This window comes from Melanotaenia boesemani, chromosome 8 (assembly GCF_017639745.1).
Source record: "Melanotaenia boesemani isolate fMelBoe1 chromosome 8, fMelBoe1.pri, whole genome shotgun sequence".
Taxonomy (NCBI): domain Eukaryota; kingdom Metazoa; phylum Chordata; class Actinopteri; order Atheriniformes; family Melanotaeniidae; genus Melanotaenia; species Melanotaenia boesemani.
In genome coordinates, this window is record NC_055689.1 from 27,958,676 (window position 1) to 27,976,200 (window position 17,525).

At 38.5% G+C, this 17,525-nt stretch overlaps 1 protein-coding gene across 2 annotated transcripts in view; it reads left to right on the top strand.

Moving 5' to 3' along the window:
- Positions 1–10,529: 10,529 nt before the first annotated feature.
- The window catches only part of LOC121644318 (zinc finger E-box-binding homeobox 1-like), a 67,827-nt gene continuing 60,831 nt past the window's right edge, over positions 10,530–17,525 (top strand). Inside the window, exons 1-2 of one of the 2 annotated variants that reach the window (XM_041992189.1) lie at positions 11,211–11,299; positions 11,883–12,075. In XM_041992189.1, coding sequence (XP_041848123.1) covers positions 12,060–12,075 — 16 coding nt within the window. In that variant the 5' untranslated portion in view covers positions 11,211–11,299; positions 11,883–12,059. Of the gene's footprint in view, positions 10,618–11,210; positions 11,300–11,882; positions 12,076–17,525 lie in introns of those variants that run through there. The other variant, XM_041992188.1, reaches the window with a different exon arrangement.

Here is a 17,525-nt window from a genome sequence, read left to right on the forward strand (position 1 = left end):
TGTCCTGAGCTGCAGTGTTGCAACAAATGAGGTCAGCCTCCAGGTATGGGGTTGAACAGCAGGCAGTGCCTCAGGATGAGCACTGCTTTACACTTACACACATATACAGGCATGCAATGAAAGCACATTATTACACGCATCCATGCACATATTAAAGTTTACACTGTAGCACACTCATATACACACATAATGCATACACACCAACACTGTGTGCCTGGCCCCAGTGAAGATGAAGTGATGCAAAAAGACATCAGTCGCTGCTGTTTCTGCATGTGACTCATTACACTGGCTGCTGAAGACTTGCCATTATCTCTGCTGAGAGCAAGCAAACAGGCCAGGTTATCACTGCACTCATCACCTGAAGTGCACACGAGCCTATTGATCCCCGGCACGATGTGTAGAGGGTTCTGGTCACTGCACAGGAAATTAATGTTGCACAAGAGAGGTGTTGATCTATTATGTGTGTTTGTGTAGCTTTGTGTGTTTGTGTCCCAACAGCTGTAATACACATGCACAAACAGCCACAAGTATGTACAATTGTTATGTAACATTAATGTTTATTTAGATATTTGTTCACTAACCCCTGAGAAAATTACCAATGTATTTGCAGCTCTCCAGCTGGATAATGATGTTCAAGTATTTGCTAACACTGTTGGTGTGCTGTTTGTGGTTGGGTAGGTACTTGACACACGAAATGGAAAGAACCAAATTCTTCTTCATGCATTTATAAATTATGAGATGTTTAACCCAAGTGCTAATCATGAATGAATGTTTGACCTGTTCTTACATGACCTCCTACTGTTGCAAACACTTGGTTGGTATTTCCATTACCTCAAAATGAAACAAAACCATTGTGTACATTTTAAAATGATGTTGTTTCTTACACATAGCACACAAAAAGATGTTCAAAACCTTTCAAGATGACTGGAAATACTCAATTTGGTTTAGGTTAAGGGTGGTGCCTTATGGTAGTGTCTCCATGGCATAAAAATATCCTGCAGCCACATAACTAGTGTGAATTGTTCTTAAGGCATTTGTGTTGCTCCCGGCATGTTAAATAGCTTTTTTTCTGATTGGTGGAAGTTAGTATTATTATTAGTATTATTATTATTATTATTTTGTACTACATGCAGGAAAGACACCTAATTACCTGCTCTTTATACATTTTACAGGTGTGAAAGTGAAGTTTCTATAAACTATTTTTGACGTGCATTAGAAAACAACTGATGGAAACAACTTAGTTTGAGATTAAAATGAGGATGCTTTTGCTTTTTTGGAAAGAAACTTGCTGGGATTCCATGTTTGAATCTCGGCTGTAGCTTTTCTGTACTCCAGCTTCCTCTTAGAATAAAAAGAAACAAAACAAAACATGCATATAAATCTCCAAAATAAGTTCAAATATGACAAAGAAAAAATGTCCACAACGACCACATTTGACTACAATTTGCCCCAATACAGACGCCCCATGGACATCAATACTTGATGTTATTTAGAAGTTGGAAAAAAGACATCTTCTGGTGTCACAGTCTGCACGTTTTGGGGACCAAAATTGGACGTCTGATATGACTTGGTAAAGACGTCGTTTAGACGTCACCTTATGAAGTGGGTAGACTAACAGGTAATTCTAAATTATCCCTATAAGTGAACTCTGTGTCAACCCTGTAGACTGTAGAATCAGCTCACTTCACGTTAAGAAAACATATTTTTAATAAGTTCCAGTATCAAAATATCTTTATTATCAACATAGTGAATCACACATTTTAATACAAATGACTCCATAAACAAAACACCCTGCTTAATGTGTTTTAATTAATACAATCTTTGACAAAACAGGTTTTGTATTTTCAGCAACTTATTTTCAATAAGTGTATTAACAAAAATTAACTGACAATCAGTTACTACTAGTAAGTTCCTTCTTCTTTTTACTCCTCCATCTAATCTGTTCTCTGGTAGATTTGTCCACTTTAAGTCAAACAAGACTAAATAAAACCAAGTAACAACAGTTGTAAACAAAGATAATGGGAGAGCATTTTTCCCAGGACGACACTCACATCCCACACAACACAGTGTGACATACTATCACATTCCGCATGCTTCAACACAGTGTGAGCCCTCTCAGACAAGCTTTCTTGTCATTTTTTTTAAGCAGTCAACTCTCTTCTTTGGGTGTTGGCTGCCTTTTGTTCCATTCTCTGTCAAGATGATCCCATACTGCTTCAGAAACATTGTGCTGGGCTCTGAGGAGGATTCATCCCTCCATCAGACCTGTTGCCACTGATTTCCAGTTCTTGTGTTATTTGGTAAATTATTGGTATTTGGTAACATTACGCCACTGTTTCCCTTCCCTAAGAAGGGCTTCTTGACAGCCAACCTTCCATGAAGACCATTTCTGATGAAGCTTCAAGTGAACAGTCCATAGATCAACTGAAGAATCAGATGTCAGGTCCTGTCTCAGGTCTTGGATTGTTTCCCTACTTCTTAAGTACATCACCTTCAAATACTGTTTAATTTTCTTTTTAAAATCTGCCATTTGTCCTCCATTTGTTCAGTTTTCTCAAACTGGCTCAAGGACAAACTGCACGCCAAACCAAGTTTTCAGCTTGTAGCTCTTAGGTAATCACCTTGTAGTGGTACTATTTTATGTTTGTCATTGGCATTTTCCACAGTTGCAACCAAAGGACAGGGAAAAGGGTGTATTTTTATAGCAGGTAACAGGTAACAAATCATTAATCAATATTAAGTTGCTTTGAAATAAACATATTACTCTGAAAATGGTCAGGTGTAAGGAATGGACTGAAAATAACTGAAAGAAAAGCCAATGTCAAAAAAAAAACTTTCAAAAAGCCAGGGGAAATATTATTTAAGACCACTTTAAAAGATTACATCAAAATCTGGTTCGCTGGAAGCAAAATGCAATGAAATGAAATGTCGCACAAGACTTTACCCAGTTTGTACACACACACACGTACACCTGAGAAAACAGTGAGCAAACTGACCCTGGTATACCTGTCTACAGCCAGAACACCCCTTAGACTTTGGCCTGTCAAACACAGCTCTTATCTCAGGTAACATGCTGCAACCTGAAATGAAAAAAACAAAAACAAAACTCTTTCAGCAGCTCAGATAGACACGACTCAGTCAATGAGAAATCGATTTAATTTTGGTTGATAAGAAACCCAACAACAAAATGTTTAGATAGCACTCAGTTCTCTCTACTTTAACTCACACTTTACTGAGTCAATGGGAAGAATTGTTGTTTACAGCCATAATCATTCAAGGTTAAAACCTAAGCTTTAAAACAAATCCTTTAATTAACTTGTTATAAAGTTAACAATTCTCAGTTTCCTTTATTTCAGGTTCATGCCAACTCTTCATGCATAATGTAACGCAGCTATCTTTAATGGAGAGAGTCGCAGACAGAGAGGGTGACTGATCTTTCTTTCCTCCTGCCATATAAACTCTGTGTGAGGTTTCACCATTATCATCTCCCCAACCACTCATCCCGACAAGTGATTTGTACCCACATCACTCATCTTGACACAAGATTAAATTATTCATATTTTGGTCACTATGCTCCTAAATACTGGCACACTGGAGGACAGTAGAGTTGAAGTTAATTGATTTTTCCAAAGGAAATGGTACATGTTTGGGGAGATTAACATATCAAAGGCTGAGCTGTGCTGTACCTTTGGCCTCAATTCCCTCTGAGAAAGAAAAGCACACACACACAGTAACTTATATACCACCTGACGCACATTAAAATACAACACCAACAGGTATTTAGCATAAAAGTATGGAGCTGCTTCAAAGGCTGAACCTATTAAGACAAACAGGTGACATTAAAGTGAGAACAGTAACATGTTGAAGTGGAGAAGCATCAAAGGAAGCATGGTAGGTTTATTATAGTTTTACCACTGCTTCTGTTGGGGTAAGCATTTAGTATTAGCTCCCTATTAGCATTTCAAAGGTACCTTGTAACTCTTGCTCTCACCTGATGTTTTGACATTTTTCACCTTAACTGTCAGCATGAAGATCTTAAGGTTACTAAAAAAAAAAATAAAAAATTAAGACTTAGGCAGCATTTACAGCAGGAATGTGTCTCTACATCCTTCTCCTGTGACCAGATTAGGCCTCCACATAAAGTAGGTTACATCACTCACAAACAGCAACCAGGTATTTGGAAACACCCGAATTTTGGACACATCAGAGTAATCATAGCTGCAGAACTTAATCTTAACAGACCTTTAATAGGCTGTGTTGTTTAATAGCTGTTGTATGAAAGAAGCAAGGGCATAAAACCCATTAAAGAAATGATTTCTGCTTTTGGAGAGTTATGGACCTCTGCTATGATTTAAACACTGAACATACAGCCCCTGTTTGAGGGTTTTTTATTTTTATTTATTATTTGTGTTTCATTAAAACCATGAAATACAGTAGGCTACATATCAGCTCAACATTTGGTCAATGCCATATTGGCTTTTAAAGACAGAAGTCACCATTTTTGGATGAAAAGATGGAGCTAGAAAGTAATATTTATAACCTTTGATACATGTATTGCATATATTTGAGATTTATTATTTATTTAAATTGTGAATTGTAAAAAGAAGGTAACAGCCCACTGATCAGAAGAATTAAATCCAGCCAAATGAGAGTCAAATAGAGTTCATCACTGATTACGCTTTATGTTGACAGCCCAGTCTCACTGTAAAAAGGAGATGTTTGTCTTGATGGAAATAGAGACCAATACTGTCGTCTGTGACAGCCCTAATCCTGTGTTTTCATTAACTCTATCAACTCTAGCCATTTACTTTTTACTCCTAACTGTAACCATTTGCAGGTGGTAGGAAAATAAAGAGAAAAGGTAATCACAGAGTCAGCTCCCTCTCAGTTGAAAGTCAGGGGTTTAACACCACTGACCAACCCCCCTCCTTCCCCCTAACACGTCATTTTTGTCCTAATCCAGGTCATCCGGTTGCAGCGGGAGAGGAAATGTCATCAATAGTGCATCAGTAGCAAAGTAGAAAACTTAGGATTCAAACTGTATCTGTAATGCTTTTTTATTTTTAATTATTATTACCTTTACTTTTAAACTGCTGAACCATCATGAGATCAAGTTGCTGGTTGAAGCTGGAGATCAGAGCCCTGAGCAGCCCACAACAGTTGTATACTTTAAGGTGGTTTCTTTTAGGCTTCACATCTCTTCCCCAGAGGTTACATCCATCTTTAGCAACTGTATGCTGTTCCTTATAAGCTCCCATTATTGTATGTGAATATTTTTTTAAGGCTCACAAAATTGCTTATGATATCTAGATCAACAGTTAAGGTCATAGATTGCATGTTCACTTACCATTAATCAATATACTTTACAGAAAGCTGCTCTACTGAGTCTATAGATATTTAGGATAAAACCCTCACAGGTTTATGAGCTGATGTCCCAGCATGTCTCCGTCAGATAGCTTCGTAAAGACCATAGCTTCGTAAACCCCTACCTGACATACAACAAAGGAAACTGTTAGGAGGCATTTAGCCTGCAGGCTCAACTCTTCCTCAAAGAACAATACTCATACTGTAGTCTACTGGCTGACTTCTCATTCAGAAGGATTTTCCAGCATAAATACAAATGAATTCACTAAAAAGAGGATAAAAGCACCAAAGCCTTTTGAGCCCAGTAGCTATTCATGTCAATACCAAATTAGCATTGAATAATGGCATCCGTTTCCCCTTTTACTTCACAGGCAGCAGGACAGCAGCAGCCTGGAGAGACGTTGTGATGTAACAGAGCAGGACTCCCCTGATAGGAGAGGACTCTATAGCCCTTCATATCCTGCCAGTGGGAGATTCAATTAAAGCATTACTAATGGGGTGGGGGGGGACTGTGCTTGTTTGGGGGCTTCGAAGTGATGGGTAGTTTAGCTTAGCACAGAAATTTGATTGTAGGAGCACAGAAAATAAACTGAAATGTACACATTTTTCTACCCATTGACGGGTAATAACATTAAGCATATGCTGGCAATTTTATGATATTTTGAGTTGTTTCTTAAGACTTGTTTTGTATTTGTTATGGAGCATGACAGTAATGCAGATTTCACTTTATTTATGGAGGAATTGTACATTTATCCAGGTTTGTAAAGTACTAACAGTAGCAGTATTTGATGTTTTGCTTTTATACAGTTCGGAGACTCACAAAAAAGTTAAACATAACAGGAAAAAAAAACACTATTGGCAAATACATTGTGGGTTTTGACGTGGCTCTGGACTGAATACTATACCTCCCGCAATGCAGTTTTTCACCAGTACATTTCTTCTGCTTAACATCTCTGTATAGTCTCAGGAACTCCAGTTTTCTATGCTGTCTGGAGGGAATTTAAAGTTATTTTTGATGGATTTGGAAGCTCTTCTCCCAGAGCCATCTGCTGCAATGTCCAGTTACTTAGCTGCTGTGAAAATATTGTTTATCTGCAGTATTTAAACTCATACTCACACTGAGCTGCCCTACCACCAAAAACACTCCGGTTTTTCTGTCTAGCACAATGACGACTCAACAAGTGGCTAGGAAATTAACCACTAATGCTTCCCTAGTGCACAATCCACTGTATCACAGTTGTCCCATCTACAAATATGCTCATGCAGCCTGAAACAAGCCTTAATTTAACCATGCAATTAAAAGGAAAAGGCAACTTTTCCCATTAACATATTCTGAACATCTTATTTTTTACCCTGTAAAAAGGGGGCAACAGTGTTAGAGGTGGCAGCAATTCTTTAACAGCTAAAGTCATGTTTGTGTGATTAAATAGAAAGCTTGGGTGGTAAAGCGGTCATCTGCCAGTAAGAGGTCTTCATTTCTGAAACTATTTGAACCACAAACACCTTGCATGGCAGCTCCTTCACCAGCGGTGTGTGAGAATGTGCAGGTGGATGACAAACCCTTGGTAAGGCTCTTTTAAGCTCCAAACCAAATGCATACCATTCATTATTTTTAATCTCATATATATTAGGGTGATGTTCTGCAACAGTATTGACTCATATCCCTTTTATAGTTTTTTACAAGTACAAAGTAAAAACAAATAAGATAACTAACTTATATGCTTAGAAAAACAAATTAATTAAATCAAGTTTTTTTTTTCCATACATTTAATATATATTTATATTAATGTATCATATTTATCTTCATATCCAAATTTTACTATGGTGCAGGATGGATTTGAAACATGGATTTGAAAATTAAAAACATAAAATTCAATTATTTTAGTTTTAAAATAATAAAAGAACATTAACTAACCAAGTGCTTGGAGTCACTGGAGAGCCACTTTGGATGGAACCATGCCTGAAATGATCAGCAAGCCAATAAGCATTTCCCTCATTAAGTCTGCCTCATCATGAAATTACACCTGATGAAAAAACAACCTGAGAAAAACCAATGAAAAAAATATTTTAAAATATTGCAGAAAATATCTCACTTGACTTTGAGGATAAGAACTTAAAATGCTCACAGGCGAAAGTAACCCACCGCTGCGGCATCAAGGAAGAAGCATTTTTTGCTGCACGAGCTTTCCTCCTGCACAAAAACCCTCATAATCCAATTGGTGTTCCCCTGCTGTCTCATGCAACCAAATGCAGCACATCAGCCATGAAGCACCATTGAACAATGGCTATAATCTCACATTTTTTGTTTTCCCGTTAAGCCTCTGCAGTCTAATATTCTCTGTTGTCACCATATGGTGCCATGACATCCAGAGGAGCTTCACTGTCAGACTTGCAGCATCTGGCATGTTCGGCCTGGAACCTGATCACCATTAAGTACAAGAATAGTTCAACTAGACCCTGTAGGCCCCTACTCTGACCTTCTGTAAGCTATCACAGAGCTTCTGTTACTTGGTAGGTTTGCATGAAACAAGGTAAACTTAATTATTGTGTGAGTTTGAGCAAAATCAGACCTTTTAAATTATTGTAAACACATTAGACTAACCAAAACTGTATGGTAGCTCATACTCAGCTGTTTATGTAACCACACTGACAGGAGATGAAACCTGATAAAACCTCGGATCTTACTTTGATCAATAAATCAGAACAAGCTCATTTTTTTAGATTAAATATTACTGTGCACCAGCAAGGTCACAAAAGAAGACTATGTGTCTGGAGTGTTTTTAGTTCACTTTGATTTCTGTGGAGCACAGAGCAGAAAAGGGGGATTCATCCTAAATAGGAAAGAGTTTAACTTAGTTCAGTAGTAAGACACAAAAAGAGTCACATTATAAGAAGTGATGTATTTTAGAGAAACCCTATGACTGCTCACTCTTTTTGCATTCTGTATAACAGGCATGCGGGGAAATCAAAATCAGTGAATTAGTGGTCTTATAAATGTAACTCCGATTAGAGACAAATGGCTGCTTTTGTGTGAAAGCTTCAATATTGCAAGAACTGCAGAAGATGTTATAAACAAAATATTACTTATTAGTTAAAAATGATAGTAGATCATTTATAGTAGTTTTTATTTTTATTTTTGTTGGCAATCCTGGTCCTAAGAGCAACAGCAGCAGCAAAGAGCCCTCAGAGTACAGAATACAGCAGCACTGATGACAAACATGTCACTGATTGAGTCAGATGCAGTTTATAAAATGGGAGCTGCTGCAGAGATGGCTTGAAAAGCCTCCTGAAGAGACTGCAACTAAGGCACCCAGGTTACAGAAGATTAAATATTAGATTTATCATCTGAATGCTGACAAAACAGTTGTTGGACAAGCTGATGTATGAGGCTGGGGCTGAACATAAGCAGCTGTTTTTTAATCTGTTTTCGTATATTTACACCTATTTTAAATTTTGACATTGCTCTTTGATGTGTGTACTTGTTTCATGTGACTTTGTTAGTTTTTAAAAGGTGCTAAACGTGTGTGTGTATATGTGTGTGTGTACCTTACGTATTTTTTTTTATTTTTTATTTCTCTTACAAATAGTATTAGTGCTATGTTTGCTGTAGCAGAGTGGAGTTTTCCACATTAGCCTATTCCAGCTTTATCCCTCTGTAGCATCCCTCTGTCCAAAGGTTTATGTTGTTAACCTGTCTGTATGCAGCAACCCACTATGCACATGTGCCTTGCATATCAGTCGCATGTATTAACATTTATTTAATTAGTTCTGACTCTCCTGCTTGATGTTGAAGGTAGCTTTTGTGTATCTGCACATACCGTGGAATAATGTATGAACAACTTCTATAATCACTAGTAAAATAAATGGAAAAATAAAAGCTGATTATTTAAAAATAATGTGTAAGATAAAACTTTTTTTCTCAAAATGGAGAAGGATTTGCAGAGTTGTCTGATTGCACATTGCCAACAAATTTCCAATCCTCATATTGGTGTACGTCAGGCTCCAGGTTAAAAAAAAAAAAAGAGCTGGAATGAAATCCAAACACTACCCGCTCTTTTCTTTGTGAACAATTCATGCTGAAAGAAACACCAAGAAATAGCATGTTTCTGTCAGTGATTCATTTACTTTAGCACACCTTACAATCTGTAACTCATAACTCATAAAGCTGCAAAATTCAGTGGGAAGGTAGTGGAAAGCGTAGAAATATCATACAAACAAAAATGTTAGCACTTTAAAATTTCAATAATCCGGAGGCACAAGTGTAACAATTCAGATCATGTACCAAAAGTTTTCTAATCTTAAAATGGGAAAGATTATTTGTTGCAGATAAAACTTTATAACACAAAATTAGAAACAGCTTAATTTGCTTCAGAGAAATTAAAAATAGACAATTCTGCTTCTTCAAAACTACACCAGTTTTAATAATCCAACATGTCATACATAATCATATATGACAGTTATCTTTTTCTTAAAGTTATGTATATGATACATGGCTTATGAATTAGCTGTTTACAGGGTGGCAATCTAATAATTAATTAATTCATTACAATTGAAAGAATTTATTCAAATGTGTCCATTTAAGCTTTAAAGCGTTCAGCCTTTTCAGAGGTGTGGGCCTATTTTGATTGCAATATTAGAATGTTTACAATATAATTAAAAAATATATGACTAATTTCTCCATTACTACATTTTACATAACACTTTCTTTTTAATACTTGTGGTTGTTATTGTTATATTTATTTATTGTTAGCCTACTATTAGTCTGTTTACTCCACTTCTCATTACTTAATCTCTTTCCTCCTTAGTTGTCCTATATAGCCATATTTGTACGTGTCCACCTGAGCAAAAAAACGTTGGCCTTATATTGAGTTTATCTATTTGTCTATCTTAAATCCAACTGTCAAGGAGGAGCGGAGATTGTTGGTACCGGGCTGACCCTGGCACAGTGGCAGAGCTTTCCTGAGAACACTCAACCACGAGCGGCCAGTAGGAGGGGCCGTGCTGAGGTGTTTGAGGAGCCGTAAAAGCAGCCAGTGTGTCGCAAACCAGGTGTTTTGCTCTGTGAAGGTGATGTCGTAAAGGGGGCAGGGATGGGAGGGGTGAGGAAGGGTGAGGAGGAGGGAGAGACAGGAGGAGGAGGAGGGAGGGAGGAGGTAACTCGCGAACGGCTGTATTTCAGACTCAGCGAGAGGATCATGGCGGATGGCCCCAGGTGTAAGCGCAGAAAACAGGCGAACCCGAAGAGGAGCAGCGGTAAGTCCAAACTCCTCTCTAACCGTCGCTGAGTAAGCCTGGCGGGCTGTCGGATAGCTTTTGACTCGGTAAAGTCCCTTTTTCGACTTTTGGGAGTGAGTTGGACCAAATTTCGGGGAGTTTTTGGGGCGTGAGTGTGTTCATATCCCAGTGTGGTGGTGTACCGTTATACCTGGCTGGCTTCTCTCCCTCCGCCTAGCGGTGCATGGGGCCGCCTGACTGAGTGAACCGTTATCCGTCTATTATAATAACCCGAGGGGCGCTCCAGACTCGTATGCATTTCCCACTTTCTTTCAGTTTTCTCATCTTTGTTTTTGTACTTTTTGCCACTTTCTAACGAAGAGCAGCACTTGGCGGCAGGTTGCGGGGCTTTCATATAACAACGTGGCTCGTTGAACGTCGCTTGCAGTTTAGTCTATGTGAATTTTAGGGCGAGGTTGTTGCGGGGGTTTGTTGCATGCTAACTTGCTGCTCTCTCGGTCCGGACAGAGGCTTTTTTCTCGCTCTGGTTTAAAATGATCCAACTCTACATGTTGCTTTTATGGCCGGATGGTTTATAGCAGTGTTGTTGTGAACGCATGGGTCTTTTTTTCTGCTCCTGCGATAGCAAAGAGATGGGATGTTTATTTTATCTCCACACTGCTTCGCTAAAACTGCAGCAACACTTGTTCACTTAGCTGAGGTAAGACTGGAAATGACAAAATCTTTTCTTTTTTTTAAAAAACAAACTAAGTTTCATATATTTCTACTGTTGCTTTGCGCATCTGTATTTTTCTGTTTCTTAACTGTTAGCATATTATTTTGCTACATTTTGACTAACTATAAAAGATTTAGCTCAAGTTCAGAGTTAATTTATAAAAAGTAATATACTTTAATAACGCTTTGGTTATGGTGTTATGGCGTCCACGTATGGTACTTTCTCAGTAATCCTCTAAAATCACCAGGGGATTTTTATCTGATATCACTACTAAAACACTAAAATGGCTTCAGAATACTTGTTTTCGGGCTGGATTATTTTTGTTATACCATCTAACGGTGTATAGTTAGTATAAATTTCAAATTTAGGCATCATTTTGAGCCAGAATCCCTCATTGGATAGTTTTTTACCTGTCCTCTCCCCCTAATACATCAACCAATAAAAAAGTAAACCCATAAATATATATATATTTTCGGACACGGATATGGAGTGTGCGAGCCGAGGGGCTGGAAAGCACCTTTTTTTTCTCCTGCTGACGCTTCGACGGTGACTCTGTGCGTCTGTACAGGAGCCATCATCATCACCACCATCATCATGTTTACCTGAACGCGGATAACGGGGCGGACAAATGGCCTAAAAATAAACACAAATAACACCTGCGGCTGTCGAGCGTTGACGGAACAGGATCATCTGACCGTTTTCTAAAGGCTCTGTGTGTCGTGAGGAGCCAGGAAAACCGCTTCAAATGTCAACTTGTGCAGGTAGAGATTATTTTTTTCACCGTGTGCCATGCCAGCTTCGCATGGATGCTCGCCACCCTTCATTCTCGCGGGATTTATCTAATCGAGACGCATTTCTGACCCACTTTTGCATGCGTTATCTTTCCTTTTATGTTTTCTTCTTCTTTTTTTTTTTTTTTTTTTTCGGACTGGTTGCCTCGTTTTTTCGAGGGCACCCCTCTGCCCCCCGCGTGTATGTGTGTTGTGGAATAAGAGCGGTCCATAAGGTGCTTATACCTCAGTTATTCCTCACCGTGTGTAGAAACACTTCTTAAAGGTCTCAACAACAAACCTTTTCATGTCCATCTATTGTGTTGCGACGATTCGTTATGCAATTTGCTGAGTGGAAGGGAATGGCGGTCAGTACCATTACTGCAGTGAAGGCGGGGTTGCTGCTTTTTTTCTGGACCGGAGACAGCCAGGTACGCAAGGTGATGCAACACCTATAAAGGTGGACGTTTTTGCCGCTTTCACATCATATACTCGCTGTAAAAGGCCCTGTTTTTTAAATATGATCTTATCCACTGGCTCATTTGGTTTAATTTCTTTATATATAACGTTGAATGAGTCTTTAATAAGAAACGAGCGCATTCTGGACCGACGAGGCGCACAATCAAGATGGCAAAAGGTGTGATTCAGTGCGCAGGGCTTTCATCCGCCTTGTATTTTCTTTCACTTTCATACAGCCTCTTTTCAGACGCATATTTTTTTTATTAGTTTTATTTCACAAGGCACACACAGCTTGTTCACAGCCACCTCCTTGAATATCAAAAGAGCTGCTGTGCCAAACATTAGCCTGTGCTAATGTACCATGACCCCCTTGCCAGTCATCATCATGATGAGGTAAACAGCTGCAGATACCGACTATACTGTCACAGAAGCTTTAATTTTGAGTTTGTAATCTCCTTACAGGTTCACGTGCTCACATCACTTGACATTTTTAACTTTGAATTATATGAACCAAAGCTATTACTCTGTATGCACATTAAAGGATGGATAAACTAGGTTAGACAGTTATCAGACCAGAGCTTTGCTAATCTTTAAAAATATCCTTGTTGTGGTTGATAATTATTTAATGTTTCTCAGGTATTTATAGATACATTGCACTTTTCAGATATAATAATTACTTTCTTTGTAATGCTAAGGAATTAATATCTTTAGCCCAAACTAAGGTGTTTTTTTGTGGTTCAATATTGAGTTTTTTTTTTTTTACAGAATAGGCCAGAATTAGGGGGATGCTACCCACGTCTGTGTTACCTTATTTTACTGTTGGGTCCAAAATGAACACCCAGCAAGTGTGAAATGTAGGTAAATTCTAGGTTTGGGGAAGAGTAAAACCAGGATAATCAGTTATGTTGTTGGTGAGTAACTCTAAATTACAGCTTCTGGTTATTATACGGACTGAGACTAATGAAAGACTCACCGTCCACCATACTTAAACTAGTTTGATATCAAATTAAACCTGCATGACTTATGTAGGGTTTTCTTCTCCAGTATGTCTCACTGTTTTTTGTTTTGTTTTTAAAGATAGACAGAATATGAGTTTAAGTACACCTTTATTCTTAATTAATAGGTAAAATACAAAATTTGATTCATGGTTGTCTCTATAATTCAGTGCAGAAGAAATATACATGACCGTTAGTTTTTCCATCAGTTTACCTTCCATCGTTTTTTCTGAGCATTAGCTAAACAAAAATGTGCATTATGCTGAGTAAATGAAAGAAAAGGATAGTTCTAATTTTAGTGCAGCACTGTTTGGAGGCTGGTGGTTTTGCTGGCTCAACCCTCTTTTGAGGCGGTGAGGTGGTGGTGAGGGGGGGGGGGTTGTCAAATCCCTGTGTGCTGGAAAAACCTTGACATTTCACAGTTATGCTTTAGTGAACCATGGCTGTTAACAACGACATTAGTAGATTGTTATCAGATGGAGCTGTAATCTGTCATTGTTGCTGGTTAGAGGCAGAGTTGCTGGTGATCACAAAACTGTTTCCAAGTGTTGTAATTAAGCTAATCATTAACTGCTTTCACTGCTTTGCTTTCTTTGAAATTTAAACCAGCGAGCAATGCAAGACAATGCAAGGATTGATGTGAGCTACATGTCATTCTTTAGTTTGTCCCTGCTTGATTCTCTGATGCCTGATTCATACCTTGTTGTAAAATAACTTCCTGAAGTGGTGCCCTCATTTAGAATAAGCCACTTTATAAGAGGAGTGAGGCTCATCTGTAGTGCCACCCAACTTCAGATAACATTGTTCTTGCTTATCTTAACCAACTAACCCTGAGCTGCATGGTAGTTGCCTGGAGGTAATGGTAGTTGGCAGTGAACTAGCCTTGTTCTAGTTCTCTACAGAAAGCAGGTTTTTGCTTTTTCATTATAAAAACATTTATAACACTCTACTCTCTATAATACTTGTTTTTTTGTATAGAATAACCATTTTAAGTATTATTTACAATGAAAACAGCTGAGGAGACAGTATAAAATAGTTTCTGCCGCTCATCTGCATGCTAATCTCTGGTTCTCCTGTAAATGGCAGGTGTCGGCCTCCATGCCGCCACCGTGGTCAAGGCTTCATCATCTGCCTGCGCCTTCAAAGCGCTTCATGTTTGTATGTGTATCGATGGACTCTCAGCTGTGCTGTAATCTTACACTGCAATTTAGGAACAACAGGAATGCAGGCTGGTGTTAACATACCTTTACAGGATAAACACAGCGGCCTACTCCCAGGCTTGGACTGCTCATTCTTAGAAGCCAGCCAAAACTCTGCCCTCATGACGGTCTGTGCACAGGAAGTGAAAAATTTACTTGGAGTAGTTGTTTATAGGTTTTGTTTTTGTATGATTTCTGTCTGGTCCCTCTTATCGTTCTAGAGTTAATTATTTAATGTTGAATGTTGTTTAGTTATTCACATAGCAGTTGTGTATGTGACAGAATTAGATGGAGCATTTTTGTTTTAGAAATGATGGCGTTATACAGCCTTGTGTGTATTTTCAGGGACTATTTTAAGTCACCGCTGTCAGGTCAAAGCAGAAGTGATTTGTACTGCTTTAAAAAACTAGTTTTGGTGGCAGACTATCTGATGAGCTTGCTGTTTAATGGGTGGATAAAGAGCATTTTCTTAGTGCCTGGTCTTTATTCAGCTCTCCAAAACTACACAAGCTTTCCACCATCATTCAGAACCATTTAATTTGGCTCAGGTCTTAATTGTTTTATGTTGTCAGCAACTGCACACAGAGTCCCTCCCTATCAAGCTTTAAACAAGGAACGAGTTGAATACAAAATAAGTGACACTTTTTTAGGCCTGTTTTGTCTTTATGTATGAATAAACCACACTCAGCCTTGGGTTCTCCACTTACAGCTGTCTTACAGTGAAGAGGAGTCATGTGAGTGTCCTGCCTCCGAGGTAATACTATGCCTATTTCTGCAGCTAACATGATTTGGCATAGCCTGGGTTCACCTAAGTACACTTATTAGTAAATGCAATTACACAAATCCAACTTGTTATTCTAGTGTTATCCTGGATTTTTCTATGGTTCGGCTGTGCTCACAACTGTTTCTATGCGGAGGACATGTTCTGTAAGTTTTACCTGCAGTTTTTTTTTATTTTACTTGAATGTTACATCAGTATCTGTTGACACATCCATCTCTGTTTCCTGTAGGAAAGATCATTGTTTCAGGATGGAAAATGATTTGAGCGGTATCAGAAGGGGTTGTGGTCAGCAGTAGCTGTTAATTGATCCATAACTAGTGATCATTCATGTGACTTTCTTCTTATGAGAAGCCTCATGCAGCATCTTTGTGTGTGAGCATGTTTCCCCTGCACAAATGGGCCTGTGGAATGACAAAGCACTACAGGATGTCTTTAGCAAGACAGCATTAACCCCTCCCCATCGCCTTTTATGGTCCAGAGGGGGAGGTGCGTCAGTGCTACTGATGCTGCTGCTGTGACTAATTGAGCAGTGTGTGTGTATGTGTGTTGTGTGGATGTTTGCGTGAAGGTGGGAAACAGCTACTTTCCTCTAGGCTTTGCATAACAACACAGGCCTGCTTGTTTGGATTTACATGCATTAACGTGGCACTGTGAGGGAAAATCAGCAGTTTTCTACTGTTGCACTTGTGTTTCAGTTAGATAACTTCAGATGATAAAAGCACCTTAACAGATCAGCCTTGAAATAGTGAAGCAAATGACTCCGTATGGCTGTATAAATACACAAGCATCAATTTTAAACTGGTTTAAATAATTTGACCCTGTTTGCCAAAGAGAGCAGCTACAATCACTTTATTAACTTAACAAGACTGTTGACTTGATCAAATGACAGATGACTAAAAACGGTCCTCAGTTCAGACGTGGTCGCTGCCCTGCAGGTGTGATTTTGTAGCTCATGAGCAGTCAACGTGAGGCTTATTTTTAGTCAAGGTGAAAGGGAAATGGTTGCTACTCTATGATTTAAAATGAAACCAAGAGCAACTAAGTAATTATGTTACTCAGGATGCACTGCACTGAATAGTGTAATCTAGATAGGTAGATAGATAGATAGATAGATAGATAGATAGATAGATAGATAGATAGATAAAAAATAGATAGTAAAATAAAGTGACATAAGGTAAAAACAAAGTTTGTATAGAAATGTAAACACAATAAGTAAACAATATATACAAGTTAGGTTGAAATGTCAAAGTTAAGGGGAACATTTTTAAATAAATGGACTCATTTTAGGTCCAGACAGCAGACATTGTTTTTTTTTTTAATGTGAGATAAAGATTTCAGTGTGCTCAAAATGTGACGTATCAAAGTTGGTTACGCTACGACTGAAGAGTTTATGAGGTAGTTATTTATTTCTGTGCTATGTAGAATGCCATGTGAAATTAAAATAAGCTTATACAGTCAATCCAAATTCTCCTTTCAAGGCTGGTAAAATTTGTCTACACCTACACCGTAAATAAAACTAAATGTGGAACCAGAACTGAAATCTACCTCGAGCGCCACTGGTGCATAAAGTCTCAGAGGAACTGCCAAACACATGTACTCTTAAAGGTGGCCTAACCCGTCTACACAGTTAACCTGATTCTCTTTCAATTTTCTGAATAATCATGTTTTCATGATCCGCTCCTGAAGCGGCTAAGAGCTAAAACTTTCACCCACACCTTGGTTAAGATGCTGATCTGTGAAGCCACCTTGTGGTGAACGGTCTTCATCAAATAATTAAAGTGTGTTTTAAAACTTTATAAGCACTTATAAATTGTGACAGAACACATGCACTAACTCAATTGTGTGCTTGTGTGGGATTTTTGTGCACACAGGGGTGTGTGTGTCAAAAGAAAGAGTCTCATTCAAGTTGTTTTAAGTGGGAGAGGGCTAGAACTCTTTCACACTCAGCCAGTGGGAATCTCCTCTCTCAGCCCTTTAGTGGTGGTACAATTTGCATACCCTACCCAG